At 38.8% G+C, this 21,008-nt stretch overlaps 1 protein-coding gene across 3 annotated transcripts in view; it reads left to right on the top strand.

Annotated features, from left to right (window-relative positions):
* Nucleotides 1-21,008, top strand: part of sh3bp1 (SH3-domain binding protein 1) — a 36,833-nt gene that overhangs the window by 12,909 nt on the left and 2,916 nt on the right. For all 3 annotated transcript variants that reach the window (XM_030121505.1, XM_030121503.1, XM_030121504.1), the window contains 13 exons: nucleotides 1,131-1,242; nucleotides 1,432-1,508; nucleotides 2,123-2,210; nucleotides 2,303-2,371; nucleotides 4,068-4,158; nucleotides 4,249-4,385; nucleotides 5,344-5,455; nucleotides 6,271-6,352; nucleotides 6,433-6,513; nucleotides 7,066-7,179; nucleotides 7,670-7,767; nucleotides 8,382-8,550; nucleotides 9,163-9,518. In XM_030121505.1, coding sequence (XP_029977365.1) covers nucleotides 1,131-1,242; nucleotides 1,432-1,508; nucleotides 2,123-2,210; nucleotides 2,303-2,371; nucleotides 4,068-4,158; nucleotides 4,249-4,385; nucleotides 5,344-5,455; nucleotides 6,271-6,352; nucleotides 6,433-6,513; nucleotides 7,066-7,179; nucleotides 7,670-7,767; nucleotides 8,382-8,550; nucleotides 9,163-9,518 — 1,586 coding nt within the window. The remainder of the gene's footprint in view (nucleotides 1-1,130; nucleotides 1,243-1,431; nucleotides 1,509-2,122; nucleotides 2,211-2,302; nucleotides 2,372-4,067; nucleotides 4,159-4,248; nucleotides 4,386-5,343; nucleotides 5,456-6,270; nucleotides 6,353-6,432; nucleotides 6,514-7,065; nucleotides 7,180-7,669; nucleotides 7,768-8,381; nucleotides 8,551-9,162; nucleotides 9,519-21,008) is intronic.

Raw genomic sequence — 21,008 nt, 5'->3', positions numbered from 1 at the left:
CATGATGGAGAAAGTGCAATCATAAAGTTACATTTTGTGTTTGTAATTCTTGTTGTCAATATGTATTCATTCGTATTCTGATGGATAAAATACACACAGTACTTTTTATGTATGACTGAACTCATTGAAGAGGTTACAAATATTTATTTTTTGCCCAACTATAGACTAATATGGACACATTTCTATCTTATGTACACAAATATTTTGATAGCAACCTTACCCCATACTTCTAGTTCTAGATCATCTTACCAATCAGCAGAGAATTGTCATGTTGATAGATAAAATCATTCAGCAGTGATTTTTTTCACAGAAAATCACAGTGATAAACTGTCAGAGACTAAGAATTTTATTTAAAAAAAAAAAATTCTAGAATGTGAATCCAAATCTACCCAGAAATAGGGTACAGACCTGCCTTGAATAAAATTTTCAAGTCAAAATATATGGTAGATTTTTAGACAAAGGCACAGACAGATTGACAGGATGAAAAATATGGGAAAATGTAAATTCAATGCAATTTCAGACATTAATATTTTGAGGGTCATAGTCTGGGACAGCCAACCCCAAATTAAAGGTCCCTTAATGAAAAGATGACTACATATATTAGATTTACTGCAATCTCAAATGTTATTCAGGGTTTCAGTAGAAAATACACTAAATGGATCTTGGTAAGCATCCAAGATTTGGGGATGTAATTGTATTTTATGAGCAGGCTTTTGTCATGGGACAGTGGTTTGGACCAGTTTAGCCAGTTGTTTCTCAATTTCCTGAAGGCTCTGCACAAAAGATCAATAAAAGATTAATACAGCAGCATGAGACAATATGTATCAAATACAAGAGAAAAGTAAAAAGATAAAACTAAAAATAAAAAAAATGTTAAAGTGACTAAAAATGCCAAAAAATAAAATAATAATAATAATAAATGAAGTAACAAGTGCATAGTAGGTGGCATTGATAAGTGTGCAAGTGACACTGACAGATGCAAAAGTCTGTTCAGAACAGGATGTAATTCATGTTTGGTCAGAATATATAGTGTTTTACCTTGTTCTCACACATTCTCCTCTAGATGTTGTGGTGTTTTGATTTTATGCACTCTCGTGGAGACAGAAGGTGAACACCTGTTGTGTTTCTAGGAGGGTACTGGAGATGTGTTGCTTCATGGAGAAGATGCTGGCCAACATGCTGGCAGACTTTGAGATGAAGGTGGAGAAGGAGGTTCTGGAGCCACTCAACAAGCTCAGCGAGGTGACATATGTGTATTAGTGCTCTGTAAATGTCTGCTGTCTAACTGAAATAAAGTTTGATCTGTTTATGCTGTTTGTCCACAAATGCACTGGCAGGGCATGTAATGATGTGTTTTTATCCCTGTTTAATGTCTAGACAAACAGAAAAGAATATAAATGTACAGAATAACTATTAAATTCACTGCAACAGGATGATTTACCAGAGATTCTCAAGAACAAGAAACAGTTTGCCAAGCTCACTACAGATTGGAGCAATGCAAGGATCAGGTGAGTTAACCTCAGTCGCATCCACCTGTAGCTGCACCTTATTACACTGTTTAGCTCACTGGCTGATAGGCCATGAAGTATTGTGAAGTCATCGTCTTTGTCATCGTCATCACCATCTTCATTGTCTTCATTGTCTCCCTCTTCTTCATCATCTTTGTCGTCTTTGTCGTCTTTGTCACTAACAATTTCTTCAAACATCTTCTCTGACCGAACTACTGGCTGGCTTAATTTCACTTTTTTTGTATAGCTTCCTTGGAACAATGTCTACAAAGACTGTTCACAGTTTTGGGGTATTTAGATTTTTTGACGAATTTTGGAATTATTAAACATTTGCCTTTACTTAAAATGGGCCATATTTTGATAACATGGAAATGGTTACAGATATCAATATAGTTATAATTGAGCACTGATAGGAAGTCATATATGGACTCTCATTTAATTAGTTGAGTTATCCTCCAGTGAAAATACCACCCACTTCTATTGGGAGATTGATTTAATATAGTGGCAGAACCTGTCAACCTCGCAAATTCAAGTTATTATTGATTCTTGATAGAACATGCCAGTGAGATACAGGAACATTGGTCCTATTTTTACCACTGTGTGTCTATGACCAGGAGTCAGACCAGTACAGGTCCTCAGGCGAAGCAGGACGGGCTCAGGGAGGAAGTGGAAGAAGCTTGGAGGAAACTGGAAAGCATCAAGGTACAAACATTCCAAAGACATTAACCCTTAAGTAAGACGCTAAACACCATGAATGCTTTGACCTCTGACCTCTCTGGTTTGGGCCTCTGTAGGACCAGTACTCTGCCGATCTCTATCATTTTGCCACTAAAGAAGACGACTATGCAAACTACTTCATTCGCGTGAGTCATTTGATGTAATTTTCTTCACCCTGAATCTCTCACTTTTAACATCGCTTAGTCCATCAGCTTGCTTGCATTAATTTTATTTATTTAATTATTTTTAATTAATTTTTGGAAAAATCTTGAACAGACAAATACAGTCGCCCATAAAGTCTAAATAATTTTGTTTTCAGACACATTCTTCTTTTTATTCCTATTTCTACACATTAGTAATCACCTTTGATTAGGTGCAATGATTACATACCCCCGGTTACAGTTTATTTATCAAGAATAAATCACATTGTCATAGTCATTTCTTGAGACGATTAAAAATATTTTATTTCAACTTCGCAACTGTATTAGTACATTATGGTGTAGTATATAGTTCCAGTTAAACAATCTCAGTGATTGATATTTGGAATTTTAAAAAACCAAAATGATTTTTATAGTTGCATTAACATTTTGCCAATATGAGCTTATACAGCCACAGGATATATGTGAATGGTTGGCCTCTGTACTCCCACACAGTCCAACAGTACAGTTGTGCACTAAGTTGCCAGCTTTTTATTTTAGGCATTATAAAGAAGTAGGTTAAATTCTTCTTAAAGAATTCCCTCCATATTACAGAATTTGTAGATGTAGATTTCTGTCTTACACATTTGATACCATACTTCCTCTGTAATTTGGGTCTTCAGCTGTGCTTCAAAGTTTGATTTTATGTACAAAGTGTCCATAAAGTGTCTTTACAGTTTAATACATTTTTTAAAAAAGAAAATGAATAGACAAATCTGTGGAAATGATTACAAAATGAAAAGTAGATATTGAAGTGTTTTGTTTTGGGTTTTTTTTTTGTCTCATTCTATACACCTCTATATGGGCACTATTAGTTGCACGAAGCACATCAAGATGGTACTGGATTTCTTGCCATGTTTGCTGTATCCTAGCCTCATCAATGGTGGCAATGGCATCAGTGATCTTTTGCTTCAGGTCGTTGATGTCCCGTATCTTTGTTCTATACACGATATCTTTAATGCAAGCCCAATTTTGTTCCAGTAAACCACAATACACGTTGTGCCTTTTCTTAAGGAGTAGCCATTTTTAAAAGTTTATTTAACAAAACCTATTTCATCAACAGGGTACCTGAAATACACAAATGCAATATGATTAAAAAGTTTTACGTTAAAACTGATCTTTTAAAAGTGCTTCATAGTATTTCATTTTTAATTGGATGTCTGAAGGTACAACTGTAACATTTTTAACTGAAAGCCTGAGACTGATACAGATAGTATGGTGGCAGAGGGAGCTCAAAATACCACAGCTTGTGAAAACACATGCAAACAGGTAAAACACATGTAAGTTAGGAAAACATCTGTGTGAATTCAAAAAAACCTTTGTTGCAAATTCACACCACAAAAGCAAATTCAGAAGTATACTCTAATTTGCTCAAACTACAAGAGAACACTAACACTAATTTTCTAGCACTTGGGAATTTTTGCAGCATAAACTTTTTCTGAATTTCTTGTGCCTTTTCTATTTGCATATGTTTTCTCCAGTGTCAGGTGACTGAGCTCTCTCAGTCAGCCATTGTAGATTTAATTATTTGAAGTTCACCCGGTCTTAACTAAACTGCTATGTCTGCTTCAACACAACAATAAAAGGGACTTTGGGCCTTCTGTTTCATGTGTTTGTGTTCTAATGTATAGTTTTTCATCCACAGCTTCTTGAGCTGCAGGCGGAATACCACAAACAATCACATGAATTCCTGGACAGGAACATCAATGAGCTCAAAGAGAGTCACAGTCAAAAAGGTGAAAGTTGTTTCCACCTGTTTGAATATTTCTCAGCTGTATTTTTTTAACCTGTAACATTTCCCTGTTGTGTGTTGTTATGTGACACAGGGACAGCATTAAGTCTCTCTAAGAAGAAGGTCTATGGAGAACCTCTGCTGTCTCACCTGTCTCAAAGTGAGCAAGAAATCGCTACACCCATCCAGGAGTGTATTTACATGCTGCTGAGAACAGGCATGAAGGAAGAGGTACGACTCAGACTGGATGGTTTTGATAGATTTGTTTTATTCAGCTGGTAACATGTTTTAAATGGTGCCAGGATCAGTTTCTAGTGTCAGTCACAGTACTGAACAGGTCCACATGCACAAAAGAACAATGACAAAGACAGCACATGTTGCATGCTGTTGGATTGAAATAAACAAGCTGATGTGGAATAGAAGTGAGTAAGGACAACTTTTTTTTCCTTAAGTGATACCAGCTACTACAGAATTGTAGAGAAAGGGTCAGCAACCTTCATGATTCAAGGAGAGAAAGAAATTTAAAAAATTCAGAAACCTTTATATTACCACAATGTAGCCACTCCACAGTAACCTATTTATGATTATTTGTTACCTTATCTTTGTATTTTTGTTACAGTAATGTAATGTACAGGGCATATATGAAATAGATTGAAAGCAATTACAATAAAAACAGCTGCAAATGCAAATTTGTTTTAGTGTTGCTGAGTTTTGAAAAAAAAAAAAGATGCCAAGTCCTAATATAACATTTAACACATACTGCAGTTGACAGGAATGTAGGAAGCACATTTTTACAGATGGACAACATAAGAATAGAACAGAAGAGCAATGATAGCAAAAATAATTCTTCATCTATTTCTAATTTCTACTTGTTTTTTGACAAAGCTGAGGGGAGCTACTAAATGTAGACAAATGTAGACAATGTAAGACAAGAGCATAAACACTGGATCAGATTTTCAGATGTGATTGAGAACATTAGACTGAAAACATCAGCTTCAATGAGATTTGTTCTGTTCACACAGACTTGTGAAAAAAAAAACAAACCTAATGAGCAAAAACAGAATCAGACTTGGGTCCATGTTGAGCTGCAGACTGATTTATAGCCCCAGTGTGTGAATCATAATTAAGAGATGTGAAAATCCAAATACAGTGGAGTCCATATCAGCCCATTTCTCTCTTCATGCCTTAGGGTCTGTTTCGTTTGGCGGCAGCAGCCTCAGTTGTAAAAAGGCTCAAGACCTGTCTGGATCAGGGGACGGTGGACCACAGCGAGTTTAGCATAGATCCTCATGCTGTGGCTGGTGAGAATGTGTCTGCCTCTTTGTTGTCAACTTAGCTCTGGGAGTAATTTTCTGTCATAGTCGGTCTTCCACATCTGTTCAGCACATTCACAATTTTTCACTTCCTTCTACTTGAGTAGTTCCTCTTCTACTTAGACAAATACAACTCTGTTTTAGCTTCCAGTAAGGTTGAAGTCAGAGTATTTTTAGACAAATATATGTAATAAAATCAACATCACTTGTTTTGTGTAATAGAGTCAAATAGAGTCAATTGAAACCAGTTGAGTTGACTCTATTTATTTTCATTTCTATGTCATATTCCATAGTTCATTGTAGTTTTTGCCCTTGGCCAAAATGGCCGGAGGGGTTTTATAATTGTTTTGTCATCTGTCTGTCTGTCAATTCAACAACATAATCACATTATCTGAAGAATACATTGACATATCTGCACCAAATTTATGCTGTGGGTGCATCTTGGCATGGAACAGAGTCCTATTGAAAATAGGTGACCTCGACCTACATTTTCAAGGTAAAATGGCCTTGTGTAGTTATAATATCTGAGTACTTTCAAATATAAATATGTATGTAACAAGTTTTACACAAAGACAATCTAATCTATATTATAGGGCAGTAACTTTCAACAGAGTGTAACACTACATTTGGCTGAGGGGGATTAAAATTGCGCAGCATATTATGTTCACTTATTAGTTTGTGTGTTTTACTCTTTCTTCTTCTAGTTTTTGTCTTCAGTAACTGTACAAACCAGCACAAAATTACTGAAATAGCATATTACCTCTGATTGTGTAAACCAAATAACTGACAATATGATTTGACAGGTGCATTGAAATGTTACCTGCGAGAACTTCCTGAACCTCTCATGACCTCTGAACTCTACAACGACTGGTTTAAAGCAGCAGGGTGGGTATAGCACTTTTTTTTTTTTTTTTAAACAGTGGACTCTTTTACAGTGTTTCTTCATTTGAACTGCTTGTTCATAGGGAAAAAGAGCTGACAGAGAAGCTGCAGCAGTTCCGAGTCCTGCTGAAAAAACTGCCACCTGAAAACTACAATAATCTCAGGTTTGTGCTCAGCAACTTCGATGAGCTCAGATACTGTAGCTTATACATATATGCATACTTCTGTTCATCGCGTGATGAATAGAAGTAAATAAGTGAGTTAATAAATATAATAACTTGTGCTTAGTACAAGCAACAAAAACACAGTTATTTAAGACAGACCTGCATTACTGTCAAATTAAGAAGTTATTCAAATGGTAATACACTATATAGACAAAAGTATTGGGACACGTTGAATTCAGGTGTTTCTTTTCGAACGGGTCTGGGCTGCAAAACACTAATGACAAATGTCATAATATAGTTTTATATTGTGATAAATATCATAGCATTGCATTGGTGAGTTTTGTTTAAATTGGTCTTTGCTTCCAAAATGCCTCAGAGATGTTTTTTACTTAATTTCTCTTAACACTATGCAGTATCTTTTTGTGTGAGATGATTAAGAAGATAATGGCATGTATTTTTTGGCTTCACTAACAGTTACAGTCCTCTTCATATTTCTCATTCAGCTAATACACAGTCCTTCTTTCGTCTGTTTTTTCATGTCTTCTTTTCCAGGTATCTGGTCCAGTTCTTATCTCTGCTGTCTGAACAACAAGCTGTAAACAAGATGACACCCAGTAATATCGCCATTGTCTTGGGGCCCAACCTGCTATGGCCGCGAGCTGAAGGGTACATTATTAATTAAAGTAGAAGAAGATATTTATTTAGCAAACAAATCACTATTGTCTTTTATTTAATGTGTTCTAACAACTTACCAATGATTTTATAAGGGTACTGTTAATGTAAAGTGGTATGATCCAATCAAATGAAATGTTAAATCTATAACTGCTCTATTCAAGCTTCTTCCATGGCCTCATTATCTTTATGATTCTGGTTAATGACATATATTGTAAAGTAGACCTGCCAGTAAAGTGCAGTGCCTTTATAACAGACAACTATTTAATATATATAGTAACGCATAATGAGCAGGAAGTATCTGAGTTAGAAACACTCTCAGTGGTTAAACCTCACTGGATAGTGTCTACGTACACAGGTGTTAACAACTTGATTTCCGACATCCCAGTTTAAAGATTCCATTAAGTCTAACTAATGAATGCATTGGCCTATGAAAACGTAACGTTAATGTTCTGTTGCTGAACACCTCTCTGGTCTACTTTAGGGAAGCTGCTCTCTTTGACATGGCATCAGCGTCCTCAGTCCAGGTGGTGATGGTCATCGAGCCTCTGATTCAGTACAGCTCCAGCCTCTTTCCTGAAGGTATCAACACACTGTTAGCATCCGGGCTTTAAGAATCCTTCACATACACAAGCACACACACACACGCACACACACACACACACACACACACACAAAATATTGTTTTGTTTTGCACCAGGGACACCAAGACATCTTCATTATGTATAAATATATTATTCATTCATTTTCTGAACCCGCTTTATCCTCACTAGGGTATTAACAGTTATAATGTAGCATAATATAACAGTTATTATACTTACTTACAAGTGTTAATTATCCAACAATATTCTGCAATTTATTGTATATTTACTGTGCACATACTTACTAATTACTGGACTGTAAAAGGAAAGGTTAACAATTTACCTCTATCTGTAATGGATTATTATTACTTTCCATTACATAACTCCATTACATGGAACTAGTTACTCCCCTACACTGATAGTTACACAACTTTGGGGTTTACTTACACTCTCACAACTGATGTTTCCTGTTTCTGCATTTCCAAACCACTTATGGTAGAGAAGACTTGACTAAAGGTCAAATCCATGAAAATAAAACCCAAAAAGCAAACAGTTGTGACTGTCATTTTTCTTGAAGATACACTCCTTTCTTTATGTTTTTTTTTTTTTTCTCAGCGGCCCCATTTGAGATCCCAGACCTTACAGAGTGTCTGGATGTAAGTGTTTCTGCTCCTGTTGTCCAGTCGTTTATTTCCGATGAGGACAGACTGAGTAGGACGTTCTCCTCTTCCTCCACAGCGTCCTCCAGCTCCTCTCATCACACTCCTCTCTCAAAGACAAACAGGTACCCCTATGTGAAGCCTCATATGATTATTTTGACAATGGTACAATAATGAAACATGTGCTGCCTTAAGTTATGACATTAAAGCTTGAAGCTGCACAGTTTTTGCATGCGACACCTCTAGCAGGAAGTAACTGATATATATCTAGATATACTCAGTTCCACTGTGGTAGAAGAAGACCCACTTTTGGAATCAAATATAACAGCAGTGAAACTTAGTTTGGTCTAATAGAGTTTCCAAAATGTTTCTAACATTTCAACTTATGTTCAACATTTAGTATGGAATTTAGAACTGAGTTATGTAAAAAATAAAAGGATTTTAATTACAGCAGAAATGTAAATAAGAAAAACAGGCTCAAAACAAATTTTTCTCATTATTCACTCATGTAACTGTGAGGAACACAGTGACATTCAATAGATGATCTACAATGTAGAAGAACTGTACCAGCTGATCTACAAAAGTGAATTGTTGAATCCCAACAAATAAACTCTTAAAATGTGACAAATATAGAAACTTTCTGTAGGTGAAAATTCAATGTACATCTGATCTGTTATCAGGTAAGATTTCTCATAGTGACTCTTGTAGTGAGCCTTGCTCTCTATTGGTCCACTCAGCACAGCGTCACAGGATAGTGTTAGCTCCTTCCTGATGAAATCTGGCTCTGTGAGTCGGAGCAGCACCACCTGGACCAGTCCAGTCCCTGAGACAGCAGCACCAGCCCAACAAAGCTCAGCACTCAGCAGCCTGTCACTGGACTCCAGTCCAGTTCAAGCCTCCAGCGCTCCTCCGGCCATCGGTGTGACATCAAGCCACAATCAAACCCCTTCTGCCAGGGCTACAGGACCCAACCCAGGTCAGAGCAGGAGCCCGACCCAGAAGCAGAACTTTGAGCAAGGCCAACTGGAGCCAATTGTGGAGGCACCTCCAGACTCACCTGTAGCATTTGTGAAGATCACATCACCATATAAACGTAAGTCAAAGTCCTCTACTGTCAAAAGGTGCATTTCAACCAATCCTTGCAAAGTCAGTGTTCTGAAATCTGGAACATTTGTTCCTCTGTTATAGCTGAGAGAAAAAAAAACTGTTAAGAATCGAATAACCACATTAACCATTGTCAGCCTCAACAGCGGGGTGTGTTTTCATACTACTTCAGCTGGTGTCATTCAGTGATATGCAGCCTGGGGCCCACAAGTGACGATGGAAATAACAGAATAAACACATTTAGAATGTAAAATATAATTAACTTCTTTTAGGTACAGTAAAATTGAATCTGAATACAGTTACCCTCTTACAATCAGTGAATTAATCAAAGGACCTTGCATTACCAACCCCAGACATTTAAAAGGTAGCAATAATTTCCCATGACTCTAAACTAACAGTAACTAGATCTTAAACCCTCACCCTTTTAGATCATGTCAACCATCACCTCAATGGTGATTAATCTTTTTGATTAATAATTCTGAATTCCAGACCATCTTCACTTGAGGACCAAGATTAGATGATAGGTAGAAATGCTCTAATTTAAAAAGAAAATGGTTTTTATTTAACATTGTACAACGAGTTTACTCATGGCAAGTAAAACCCATCTTCATGACTTATTTTCTAGAGCCACTTGAAGTTTTTAAAAAACATATTTTCCTTCCATTCTTTGTTGTTGACAGAGGGAACAGGCATATCTTATTAATAACATGTCTTTTTCTATTATATAATGTCCTGTCCACATTTTCTGCTCCTGCCCTTTTCCTCTCTTTCAGTCAAAGTCGCTTCTTGTCTGCAGAAGCACACAGCTAGAAAAAGTCCTGTTCTATCAACCAGGAAGCACACAGGAAACAGGAAGGCTCACACCACTGACCAAAATATAAATCTTTAGGGTCATGCGTCATCTCTTGCATTGTTGTAACTGAACTGAAATACTTTCCCTCATGAGTCCTCTTATCCTGATACTTGTCTGTGTAGAAATTAGCCTCCTTTGTAGCTGAGGAAAAATTGACAAGTTGCAGCATTGAATGCAGCGTAATATTAGTAGAAAACTAGAAGCACTCGGAGAGCGCAGACCTCCGCCAAGGCTGATCAGTGGCCCCCCCCGTGGGCCCCCCCACGCCAAGGAGGTTATGTTTTTGCCAGGGTTTGTTTGTCTGTCTGTTTGTTTGTTTGTTTGTCTGTCCGTTAGTGTGCAACATAACTCAAAAAGTTATGGACAGATTTTGATGAAATTTTCTGGTCTGCGCCCCCCCTGCGGGCCCCTCCACCCCCGATCACCACCAAAATTTAATCATTTCTTCCTTATCCCATTTCCAACAAACCCTGAAAATTTCATCAAAATCTGTCCATAACTTTTTGAGTTATGTTGCACACTAACGGACAGACAAACAAACAAACAGATAGACAAACAAACCCTGGCAAAAACATAACCTCCTTGGCGGAGGTAAAAAAGAAAATCCAACAAGTACAACTAGAAAGAATATCATAGTGCAGGGGTCAGCAACCCTGGTCCTAGAGAGCCACTATCCTGCATGTTTTAGATGTTTCCCTATTCCAGCACACAGGCCTTATCATTTGAATCAGGTGTGTTGGAAGAGGGATACATCTAAAACATGCAGGATAGTGGCTCTCTAGGACCAGGGTTGCTGACCCCTGTCACAGTGGATCTATCACAGTAGATTTTGATTAACTAAGTATTTTGAGTAAGAATAAATTGAAAGAACTTTCATTTAATTAAGTTATTTCCATTTTCTGCAATTGTATACTTGTTAGGCACAAGCCGAGTAAAGCCGGCGCAGGGCCTATTGAGTCTGCAGTGGGCGCATGGGGACGAAATCGCCAGTGACGCGGTCGCCTTTCACCACTGTCTCCACTCACACATTTTCGCATTCACGGGAGTGAGACCTATCCGAACATGTACATGACGTGCACAAACCACACATTTACTCCTGCATGGAATGAATGGCAGTCAATGGGACACGCCCACTCGGGGTCAGTCATGTGGGTGTAAGTGCACGACACGTGACATCTGACCCCACAGACATGTGGGGGACCTCGAGAGCTTTAACATAAGGCCAAATATGTGGTTGCCATAGAAACGGCTATATTGTTCTTGCTCAGATTCTTATTATTTTTCTTTCTTTATTTATTTTTTAGGCCCGAGCCGAGTAAAGCCGGCGCAGGGCCTATTGAGTCTGCAGTGGGCGCATGGGGACAAAATCGCCAGTGACGCGGTCGCCTTTCACCACTGTCGCCACTCTCACACACATTCACATTCACGGCACTGAGACCTTTCCGAAGATGTATATGACATGTGCACAAATCGCATATTTACACCTGCACAGAATGAATGGGAGTCAATGGGACACGCCCACTCGGGGTCAGTCACATGGGTGTAAGTGGACGACACGTGACATCTGACCCCACAGACATGTGGGGGAGCTCGAGAGCTTTCAAATAAGGCCAAATACGTGGTTGCCACGGAAACGGCTATATTGTTCTTGCTCAGATTATTATTTTTTATATATTATTATTATTTTTTATATTTTTTTTTTCTTTCTCCTGCGCTTTGAGCTCAATTTTGACCCTCTGAACATTTACGAAAACTCACCAAATTTTGCCTAAAATTCAGAAGTGCGAGAAATTGAATTTACATATACGTTTCGTAGATGTCGGTAAAGAAATGTTTGCGGCAGCGCCCCCTTGAAAAGTGGAAATGCATTGCGCCAATGGGAGGGCGTCCAAAATAAAGTTTGTCGTAGAGCCACGAAAATCAGTACACAGATTCAACATGAGGAGACAAACAAAAAATACTATTATTGCCATGCCCCTAAACCAACCCTTAGTCGGCCATATTGGATTGAAATTTCCAAAATGCTGAGTCAGCGTTTTCGCTGACGTTGTATTTTAACTATCTCCTACTAAGCCGTTTGGCCAAATGAGCTCAAAATCAGTGTACAGTATCTAGAGAAGTGGGGCATCAAAAGTTAGCCGAAATTTTGCTCAGACATACGAACACCGATTTGTCTGAAATTTGAGTCAGACGTCTATCTCCCAGGCCTACACCCATTTATTAAAAGAAATTGAAATTTCGCACCATAGCACCCCCTAAAAATGTACATTTAAAAAAATGACATTAGTTCAGACATACGAACACCGATTTGGCTCAAATTTGACTCAAACATCTGTCTCCCAGGCCTACACCTATTTATCAAAAGAAACTGAAATTTTGCAATACAGCGCCCCCTGCAAAAATTTTTAATATTTTTTTATTAAAATTGCTTCAGTTCGGACATACGAACACCAATTTGGCTCAAATTTGACTCAGACATCTATATCCCAGGCCTACACCCATTTATCAGAAAAAATTTAAATTCGGTGCCATAGCGCCCCCTACAATGTTACCTTTACGAAAATTACTTCATGTTAGACATGCGAACACCAATTTGGCTCAAATTTGAATCAGTAGTCAATCTCCCAGGCCTACACCCATTTATCAAAACAAATTGCCACTTCGCTCAGTAGCGCCCCCTACAAATTTACCTTCACGAAAATTGCATCAGTTCAGACATACGAACACCGATTTGGCTCAAATTTGACTCAGTGGTACATCTCACAGGCCTACACCCATTCAATGGAACAAATTGAATTTTGGCTCATAGCGCCACCTACAGATTTATTTATACAAAATTTTGTTCAGTTCGGACATACGAACACTGATTTGTCTCAAATCAATTGTCAATGTCCCAGGCCTACACCCATTCATCAGAAGACACAAAATTTGGGGCGAGAGCGCCACCTGCAGAACGATGAGCATACTTCCACTGGACGTGCCCTTGGCGAGGGCCTTTAGATGCCGCTTGCGGCTTTAATTTTATTTATTTTTCTTCTCCTGCTTTTTGAGCTCAAATTTGACCCCCTGAACATTTACGAAAACTCACCAAATTTTGCACAAAATTCAGAAATGCGAGAAATTTAATTTACATATAGGTTTCGTAGATGTCGGTAAAGAAATGTTGCTGCAGTGCCCCCTTGAAAAGTGGAAATGCATTGCGCCAATGGGAGCACGTCTAACATAAAGTTTGTCGTAGAGCCACGAAAATCGGTACACAGATTCATCATGAGGAGAGAAACAAAAATATTATTATGGCCACGCCCCTAAACCAACCCTTAGTTGGCCATATTGGATTGAAATTTCCAAAATGCTGAGTCAGCGTTTTCGCTGACGTTGTATTTTAACTATCTCCTACTAAGCCGTTTGGCCAAATGAGCTCAAAATCGGTGTACAGTATCTAGACAAGTGGAGCATCAAAAGTTAGCCGAATTTTTTGAATCGGTGTCACCGTTTTTGTGCGACGAGGTTGCAAACTTTGCAAAGTTTTTTGGAAAATTTACCATCACAAAAATTGCTTCAGCTCAGACATACAAACACCGATTTGGCTGAAATTTGACTCAGACGTCTATCTCCCAGGCCTACACCCATTTATTAAAAGAAATTGAAATTTCGCACTATAGCGCCCCCTACAAATGTACATTTACAAAAATGACATTAGTTTGGACATACGAACACCAATTTGGCTCAAATTTGACTCAGACATCTGTCTCCCAGGCCTACACCTATTTATGAAAAGAGACTGAATTTTTGCACTACAGCGCCCCTACAAAAATTTTTAATATTTTTTTTATTAAAATTGCTTCAGTTCGGACATACGAACACCGATTTGGCTCAAATTTGACTCAGATGTCTATCTCCCAGGCCTACACCCATTTATCAGAAAAATTTGAAATTTGGTGCCATAGCTCCCCCTACAAATTTACCTTTACAAAAATTACTTCACTTCAGATATACGAACACCAATTTGGCTCAAATTTGAATCAGTTGTCAATCTCCCAGGCCTACACCCATTTATCAAAAGAAATTGCCATGTCGCTCAATAGCGCCCCCTACAAATTTACCTTCACGAAAATTGCGTTAATTCAGACATATGAACACCGATTTGGCTCCAATTTGACTCAGTGGTACATCTCGCAGGCCTACACCCATTCAACGGAAGAAATTTAATTTTAGCTGCATAGCGCCCCCTACAGATTTACTTATACAACAATTTCTCTAGTTTGGACATACGAACACTTATTTGTCTCAAATTTTAGTCAATTGTCAATCTCCCAGGCCTACGCCCATTGATCAGAATCAGTATCTAGAGAAGTGGGGCATCAAAAGTTAGCCAAATTTTTTGGATTGGTGTCACCGTTTTTGTGTGACGATGTCGCAAACTTTGCAAAGTTTCTTCGCGAATTTACGATTACAAAAATTGCTTCAGTTCAGACATACAAACACCGATTTGGCTCAAATTTGACTCAGGCGTCCATCTCCTAGGCCTACACCCATTTATTAAAAGAAATTGAAATTTCGCACTATAGCGCCCCCTACAAGTGTACATTTACAAAAATGACAGCAGTTCGGAGATACGAACACCGATTTGGCTCAAATTTGACTCAGACATCTTTCTCCCAGGCCTACACCTATTTGTCAAAAGAAACTGAAATTTCACAATACAGCGCCCCCTACAAGTTTTAAAAAAATTTTTTTTAGTAAAATTGCTTCAGTTCGGACATACGAACACCAATTTGGCTCAAATTTGACTCAGATGTCTATCTCTAAGGCCTACACCCATATATCAGAAAAAATTGAAATTTGGCGCTATAGCGCGCCCTACAATTTTACCTTTACAAAAATTACTTTACTTCAGACATACGAACACCAATTTGGCTCAAATTTGACTCAGTGGTACATCTCGCAGGCCTACACCCATTCAATGGAACAAATTGAATTTTGGCTCCATAACGCCCCCTACAGATTTATTTATACAAAAATTTGTTCAGTTCGGACATACGAACACTGATTTGTCTCAAATTTGATTCAATTGTCGATCTCCCAGGCCTACACCCATTCATTAGAAGACATTGAAATTTGGTGCTAGAGCGCCACCTGCTGAACGATGAGCATACTTCCACTGGACGTGCCCTTGGCGAGGGCCTTTAGATGCCGCTTGCGGCTTTATTTTTCTTCTCCTGCTCTTTGAGCTCAATTTTGACCCCCTGAACATTTATGAAAACTCACCAAATTTTGCCGAAAATTCAGGAGTGCGAGAAATTGAATTTACATATAGGCTTCGTAGAAGTCGGTAAAGAAATGTTGCTGCAGCGCCCCCTTGAAAAGTGGAAATGCATTGCGCCAATGGGAGCACGTCCAACATAAAGTTTGTCATAGAGCCACGAAAATCGGAACACAGATTCATCATGAGGAGACAAACAAAAAATATTATTATGGCCACGCCCCTAAACCTACCTTTAGTCGGCCATATTGGATTGAAATTTCCAAAATGCTGAGTCAGCGTTTTCGCTGACGTTGTATTTTAACTATCTCCTACTAAGCCGTTAGGCCAAATGAGCTCAAAATCGGTGTACAGTATCTAGACAAGTGGGGCATCAAAAGTTAGCCGAATTTTTTGAATCGGTGTCACCGTTTTTGTGCGATGAGGTTGCAAACTTTGCGAAGTTTTTTCAAAAATTTACCATCACAAAAATTGCTTCAGCTCCGACATACAAACACTGATTTGGCTGAAATTTGACTCAGACGTCTATCTCCCAGGCCTACACCCATTTATTAAAAGAAATTGAAATTTCGCACTATAGCGCCCCCTACAAATGTACATTTACAAAAATGACATCAGTTCGGACATACGAAAACTGATTTGGCTGAAATTTGACTCAGACATCTGTCTCCCAGGCCTACACCTATTTATCAAAAGAAACTGAAATTTTGCACTACAGTGCCCCCTACAAAAATTTTTAATATTTTTTTATTAAAATTGCTTCAGTTCGGACATACGAACACTGATTTGGCTCAAATTTGACTCAGATGTCTATCTCCCAGGCCTACACCCATTTATCAGAAAAATTTGAAATTTCGTGCTATAGCGCCCCCTACAAATTTACCTTTACGAAAATTACTTCACTTCAGATATACGAACACCAATTTGGCTCAAATTTGAATCAGTTGTTAAGCTCCCAGGCCTACATCCATTTATCAGAAGAAATTGCCATGTCGCTCAGTAGCGCCCCCTACAAATTTACCTTCACGAAAATTGCATTAATTCAGACATATGAACACCGATTTGGCTCAAATTTGACTCAGTGGTACATCTCGCAGGTCAACACCCAGTCAATGGAAGAAATTTAATTTTAGCAGCATAGTGCCCCCTACAGATTTACTTATACAACAATTTCTCTAGTTTGGACATACGAACACTGATTTGTCTCAAATTTGAGTCAGTTGTCAATCTCCCAGGCCTACGCCCATTCATCAGAATCAGTATCTAGAGAAGTGGGGCATCAAAAGCTATTTTTTGGATTGGTGTCACTGTTTTTGTGTGACGACGTTGCAAACTTTGCAAAGTTTCGTCGCGAATTTACCATTACAAAAATTGCTTCAGCTCAGACATACAAACACCGATTTGGCTCAAATTTGACTCAGACGTCCATCTCCCAGGCCTACACCCATTTTATAAAAAAATTGAAATTTCGCACTATAGCGCCCCCTACAAGTGTACATTTTTAAAAATGACATCAGTTCGGAGATACGAACACCAATTTGGCTCACATTTGACTCAGACATCTGTCTCCCAGGCCTACACCTATTTGTCAAAAGAAACTGAAATTTCGCAATACAGCGCCCCCTACAAGTTTTTTTTTAAATTTTTTTTAGTAAAATTGCTTCAGTTTGGACATACGAACACCAATTAGGCTCAAATTTGACTCAGATGTCGATCTCTCAGGCCTACACTCATATATCAGAAAAAATTGCAATTTGGCACTATAGCGCCCCCTACAATTTTACCTTTACGAAAATTACTTTACTTCAGACATACAAACACCAATTTGGCTCAAATTTGACTCAGTGGTACATCTCGCAGGCCTACACCCATTCAATGGAACAAATTGAATTTTGGCTCCATAACGCCCCCTACAGATTTATTTATACAAAAATTTGTTCAGTTCGGACTTACGAACACTGATTTTTCTCAAATTTGAGTCAATTGTCAATCTCCCAGGCCTACACCCATTCATTAGAAGACATTGAAATTTGGTGCTAGAGCGCCACCTGCTGAACGATGAGCATACTTCTACTGGACGTGCCCTTGGCGAGGGCCTTTAGATGCCACTTGCGGCTTTAATTAGGCCCGAGCCGAGTAAAGCCGGCGCAGGGCCTATTGAGTCTGCAGTGGGCGCATGGGGACGAAATCGCCAGTGACGCGGTCGCCTTTCACCAGTGTCGCCACTCTCATACATATTCACATTCACGGCACTGAGACCTTTCCGACGATGTACATGACATGTGCACAAATCGCATATTTACACCTGCTCAGAATGAATGGGAGTCAATGGGACACGCCCACTCGGGGTCAGTCATGTGGGTGTAAGTGCACGACAGGTGACATCTGACCCCACAGACATGTGGGGGAGCTCGAGAGCTTTCAAATAAGGCCAAATATGTGGTTGCCATAGAAACGGCTATATTGTTCTTGCTCAGATTATTATTATTATTTTTTTTTAATTATTTTTCTTTCTCCTGTGCTTTGAGCTCAATTTTGACCCCCTGAACATTTACGAAAACTCACCAAATTTTGCACAAAATTCAGAAATGTGCAACATTTAATTTACATATAGGTTTCGTAGATGTCGGTAAAGAAATGTTGCGGCAGCGCCCCCTTGAAAAGTGGAAATGCATTGCGCCATCGGAGCACGTCCAACATAAAGTTTGTCGTAGAGCCACGAAAATCGGTAGACAGATTCACCATGAGGAGACAAACAAAAAATATAATTATGGCCACACCCCAAAACCAACCCTTAGTCGGCCATATTGGATTGAAATTTCCAAAATGCTGAGTCAACGTTTTCGCTGACGTCGTATTTTAACTATCTTCTCCTTGGCTGTTTGGCCAAATGAGCTCAAAATCGGAGTACAGTATCTAGAGAAGTGGGGCATCAAAAGTTAGCCGAATTTTTTGAATCGGTGTCACCGTTTTTGTGCGACGAGGTTGCAAACTTTGCAAAGTTTTTTCAAAAATTTACCATCACAACAATTGCTTCAGCTCAGACATACAAACACCGATTTGGCCGAAATTTGACTCAGACGTCCATCGCCCAGGCCTACACCCATTTATTAAAAGAAATTGAAATTTCGCACTATAGCGCCCCCTACAAATGTACATTTACAAAAATGACATCAGTTCGGACATACGAACACCGATTTGGCTCAAATTTGACTCAGACATCTGTTTCCCAGGCCTACACCTATTTGTCAAAAGAAACTGAAATTTTGCACCACAGCGCCCCCTACAAAAATTTTTAAGATTTTTTTTTTTTTTCATTAAAATTGCTTCAGTTCGGACATACGAACACCGATTTGGCTCAAATTTGACTCAGACGTCTATCTCTCAGGCCTACACCCATTAATCAGAAAAAATTGAAATTCGGTGCCATAGCGCCCCCTACAATTTTCCCTTACGAAAATTACTTCACGTTAGACATGCGAACACCAATTTGGCTCAAATTTGAATCAGTTGTCAATCTCCCAGGCCTACACCCATTTATCAAAAGAAATTGCCACTTCACTCAGTAGCGCCCCCTACAAATTTACCTTCACGAAAATTGCATTAATTCGGACATACGAACACCGATTTGGCTCAAATTTGACTCAGTGGTACATCTCGCAGGCCTACACCCATTCAACAGAAGAAATTTAATGTTAGCTTCATAGCGCCCCCTACAGATTTACGTATACAAAAATTTCTTTAGTTTGGACATACGAACAAAGATGTGCCTCAAATTTGAATCAGTTGTCAATCTCCCAGGCCTACACCCATTCATCAGAAGACATTGAAATTTGGTGCTAGAGCGCCACCTGCTGAACGATGGACATACTTCTACTGGACGTGCCCGTGGCGAGGGCCTTTAGATGCCGCTTGCGGCTTTAATTTTTTTCTCCTCCTGCTCTTTCAGCTCAAATTTGACCCCCTGAACATTTATGAAAACTCACCAAATTTTGCCCAAAATTCAGAAGTGCGTGAAATTGAATTTACATATAGGTTTCAGAGAAACGGTAAAAAAAAATATTGCGGCAGCGCCCCCTTGAAAAGTGGAAATGCATTACGCCAATGGGAGCACATCCAACGTAAAGTTTGTCGTACAGCCACGAAAATCAGTACACAGATTCAACATGAAGAGACAAACAAAAATATTATTATGGCCATGCCCCTAAACCAAACCTTAGTCGGCCATATTGGATTGAAATTTCCAAAATGCTGAGTCAGCGTTTTCGCTGACATTGTATTTTAACTATCTCCTCCTTGGGTGTTTGGCCAAATGAGCTCAAAATCGGTGTACAGTATCTAGACAAGTGGGGCACCAAAAGTTAGCCAAATGTTTGGGATCAGTTTTATCGTTTTTGTGTAAGGAGGTTTTGGAAAGTTTGCAAAGTTTTTTCAGAAATTTGCCTTTTACAAATCTTGCTTCAGTTTGGTCATACAATCATCAATTTGGCTCAAATTTGAATCGCTTGTCAATCTCCCAGGCCTACACTTATTTATTGGAAGAAATTAAAATTTTGCACTATAGCGCCCCCTACAAAACTACCTTTACAAAAATTGCTTCAGCTCAGACATACAATCACCAATTTGGCTCAAATTTGAGTCAGCTGGCTATCTCCCAGGTCTACACCCAGTCATCTGAAAAATTTGAAATTTGGCTTCATAGTGCCCCCTACAAATTTAATTTTACTAAAATTGGTTCAGTTTGGACATACAATCACCTACTTCCCTCCAATTTGAATCAGTTGCCAATCTCCCAGACCTACACCCATTTGTCAGAAGACATTGAAAATTCACACAATAGCACCCCCTACAACTTTACCTTTATGAAAATTGCATCAGTTCAGACATACGAACACCTATTTGCCTCAAATTTGACTCAGTGGTACATCTCACAGGCCTACACCCATTCAGTGGAACAAATTGAATTTTGGCTGCATAGCGCCCCCTACAGATTTACTTATACAAAAATTTCTTTAGTTCGTACATACAAACACTGATTTACCTCAAATTTGAGTCACTTGTCAATCTCCCAGGCCTACACCCATTCATCAGAAGACATTAAAATTTGGTGCTAGGGTGCCACCTGCTGAACAATGGACATACTTGTGCTGGACATGCCCATGGCGAGGGCCTTTAGATGCCGCTTGCGGCTTTAATATTCTACTTCTTTTCAGAGGCAAATATATGTACTTCTTTTCCCACTACATTAGTTTCACAGTTTTAGTCCAAAATGTTTTGAATGTTTGTAATAAACTGAAGGATTATAGGTTATAAATGAAGAATGGACAATGGTTACTTTTACTTTTCATTCTAAGTACATTTGC

Source organism: Sphaeramia orbicularis, chromosome 19 (genome assembly GCF_902148855.1).
Source record: "Sphaeramia orbicularis chromosome 19, fSphaOr1.1, whole genome shotgun sequence".
Classification (NCBI taxonomy): Eukaryota; Metazoa; Chordata; class Actinopteri; order Kurtiformes; family Apogonidae; genus Sphaeramia; species Sphaeramia orbicularis.
Note: the sequence above shows the minus strand (reverse complement) of the source record. Positions and strands in the feature narration are given on the sequence as shown.